The following is a 1,849-nucleotide window of genomic DNA, read 5'->3' on the forward strand; positions in this document are numbered from 1 at the left end:
TTACCTATATCCAAGATTGTTATTTAAATGTTCGTATTTGAAAACTTCCCGGTAGAAGGTCCTGATCTGGGGAAAAGACTTTCAGATTGGCCGTCTGCTGTAGATGGGCTAACGTTAGTCCATATGCAGCGTTCAGGGCTAACGTTAGCCCATCCGCAGCAGCCAGGGCTAACATTAGCCCGTCTACAGCATTCAGGGCTAACGTTAGCCCATCCGCAGCAGCCAGGGCTAACATTAGCCCGTCTACAGCATTCAGGGCTAATGTTAGCCCATCCGCAGCAGCCAGGGCTAACATTAGCCCATCTACAGCATTCAGGGCTAACGTTAGTCCATATGCAGCGGTCAGGGCTAACGTTAGCCCATCAGCAGTTTATGTTTTTCATTTGGCAAAATGTTTTTATGACTGTGTTTACTATTCTCCCCGAGTCCAGACTTTCCTGGGTTCTTCTCCAGAACATACTTGGCGAGGACACGAGTCCGTCATCGCGTTCTAGTGAATTGAGAAACAGATTTAGTCACGTCTTTAAGAAATGGGAATAAATCTAATAAAGAGCTTATCCAGGACCTGAGAGATCCGCCTTCTGCTGCGACCAACAGCTCTGAATACCAAAAAAATGTTCTCAACATGGATATAAGAGGCCTTGAGTGAAACACGGTGGTGGTAGCCTCATCATCCTCTTGATGAGAGACCTTTTGCAAAGTCCTAATAGCAGAGAAACTGTAGAAGCTGTTTAATAGAAAACTAAACTTGTTTCTATTTCTATTGCCAGCTGTATTTACAGGCCAGTTTAGGTCTAAAACCAGTGATGTTACCTGAAATATTGAAAACGATTATTCTGAGCCTCTTATTGTGTGATCCAGGTGAGGCCCTGGGCTCCGACCGCTCCGTGGTTGTCCCCTACAAGCTGATCCGTGGCAGTCCCGAGTCTGTAGAAGTCAGCGGCCTTCCGGACGACGTCCCCCTCCGAAACCCCAACACCTACGACATCGTGTGTTTGGAGAAAATCCTTCAAGCTGCGGATAAAATAACGTTCAACGTGAAGAGCCAGCTGCAGTGAGTTCACAGCCTCCTGGAAGCTGACAGGACGAATTTAGGCTCTCGCTGCCGACGCTTTATTTAAACCTCGGCCTTTGATCTGTCACACAGTACATTCTTTACAACAAGGATATATATTTATTTATAAGAAAACAAAGTCTGCTTTGACATCAGCTCATTTTAGATGAAAGAAAAGGAAAACTGGTTGAAATAATCCAGATTAGGAGTCTGTTTTCTGAACTTCTAAGGTGTGAAAAAGTTCCCTAAGCTGCAGGCTAATGTAAACCTTCTCCTCTCTCAGACCTTTTGCAGAAATCTGCAGCCAGGCTTGTAACACAGGTAGGAGAAATTCCCCCTGCATTGGTTCAATCTAGATTAAATAGCTCTACTCTGCTGAACTGTTATCTGCTCTGTGCTTTTAGTAGGAACAGACGCCTCGACTAACCGACGGAAACGCAAGAGAGTCCATGAGAGCAGCCGCATACCCGCTTCCTCTGACCTGGGGATATCAGCCAATCAGATTCCAGTTATGGTACGTTAACCAATCATCCGGTCTGAAGTCATTCAGGCTGTTTAATAAACCTTTATAATAATTAATAAGGTGGATTATCTTTCAAGAATGAATATTAATTCATTTACAGGGAGCCAGTATTTATAGCAATAGCTTTGTTTTTTCCCCAACTTTAATATTAGATAAATCCTTAAAAAATACAAAAAAAAACATATTTGAGAGGAAAAGTTTTAAGAAATAAAAGCAGATTAACTTTAATAGTTTTGTGTGGGAACTTCAGGATTTCCAATCATTTGTAGTTT

The 1,849-nt window shown here is 42.9% G+C and overlaps 1 protein-coding gene across 1 annotated transcript in view; it reads left to right on the forward strand.

Annotated features, from left to right (window-relative positions):
- Positions 1–1,849, forward strand: part of LOC107103648 (general transcription factor II-I repeat domain-containing protein 1-like) — an 8,311-nt gene that overhangs the window by 3,772 nt on the left and 2,690 nt on the right. Inside the window, exons 5-7 of the mRNA XM_015403432.1 lie at positions 749–1,054; positions 1,338–1,375; positions 1,459–1,568. Of these exons, the coding sequence (XP_015258918.1) occupies positions 749–1,054; positions 1,338–1,375; positions 1,459–1,568 (454 nt within the window). The remainder of the gene's footprint in view (positions 1–748; positions 1,055–1,337; positions 1,376–1,458; positions 1,569–1,849) is intronic.

Source organism: Cyprinodon variegatus, unplaced genomic scaffold (assembly GCF_000732505.1).
Source record: "Cyprinodon variegatus isolate N-32 unplaced genomic scaffold, C_variegatus-1.0 Scaffold1498, whole genome shotgun sequence".
Classification (NCBI taxonomy): Eukaryota; Metazoa; Chordata; class Actinopteri; order Cyprinodontiformes; family Cyprinodontidae; genus Cyprinodon; species Cyprinodon variegatus.